Source organism: Eimeria tenella, genomic scaffold (assembly GCF_000499545.2).
Source record: "Eimeria tenella Houghton genomic scaffold, Eth_scaff2318, whole genome shotgun sequence".
Classification (NCBI taxonomy): domain Eukaryota; phylum Apicomplexa; class Conoidasida; order Eucoccidiorida; family Eimeriidae; genus Eimeria; species Eimeria tenella.
In genome coordinates this window covers 261-1,121 of record NW_013542177.1, presented here as the reverse complement: position 1 = coordinate 1,121, position 861 = coordinate 261, and the positions used below count along the sequence as shown (strand labels likewise).

The 861-nt window shown below is 70.4% G+C and overlaps 1 protein-coding gene across 1 annotated transcript; it reads right to left on the bottom strand.

The window, feature by feature from the left end:
- Window positions 1-438: 438 nt before the first annotated feature.
- Window positions 439-765, bottom strand: ETH_00039860 (uncharacterized protein; the record flags this gene model as incomplete). Its single annotated transcript, XM_013374860.1, has 1 exon — window positions 439-765. One exon carries the CDS (start codon window positions 763-765, stop codon window positions 439-441), a length of 327 nt encoding a protein of 108 aa, XP_013230314.1.
- Between the last annotated feature and the right edge of the window lie 96 nt (window positions 766-861).

Below are 861 nucleotides of genomic sequence, written 5' to 3'. Positions count from 1 at the left end.
GCCCCACAAAGCCCTCACGGGGGCCCCACGGGGGCCCCTGCTGGCTTCCTGCGGCTTCCTTGCGGTTCTCCTGTGAGGCCCCACAAAGGTCCCTCCTGGGCCTCTGTAAGGCCCCTTTAAACCCCTGTGGGGCCCCACAGGGACCCCTGAGGGGCCCCTGGGGAGCTCTACAGGGGCCCCTGGGGGGCCCAACAGGGAACTCTTTGGGGCCCCTGGGGGGCCCCTCTTCTAAGGGCCCTTCCGCGGGGTCCCCATGAATTGGCTGGGGGCCCCCTGTGGGGCCCCCCGGGTGTCCCTTCGGGGCCTCTGTAGGACCCCGATAAGGTTTCTGGTTGGTTCTTTGGGGGCCCTTGCGGGGCCCTTTTAAGACTCTGAGGGGCCCCACAGGGGGCCCCCTGGGGCCCCTGCGGGCTGCTGAGGGGCCCCTCAGGGGCCCTCTCAATTGTCATTAGAGTCCTCATCTCTGGGAGTTGCTGAGTCCCCCCTAAGGGCCCCCTGGAGCCTTCGGTCTGCAGGGTCTTGGGGGCCCCCCGCTTCCATGGGGGCCCCCTGGGGCCCCCTGGGGCCCATCCGGAGGTCCTGGGGGCCCTCCTCTTGGTCTGGGGGCCCCTGAGGGGCCCCCACCCAGTGCATTGAACCCCTAGCTTGATAAGGAGACCACTGGCGCGAACTTCTTCTCAGCAAGGAGCTGCGGATTGCGGCGTGCTGCAGCGCGCCCCTGCTGCTGCTGCTGCTGCTGCTGCTGCTGCTGCTAGACACCCTCATCAGTGCCCGGCTGCCCTCCTGGGGCCCGGGGGCCCCCTGGGGCCCCACGGGCCTCGCAATAGCCTGGGGGCCCTGGGGGCCCTGGGGGCCCTGGGC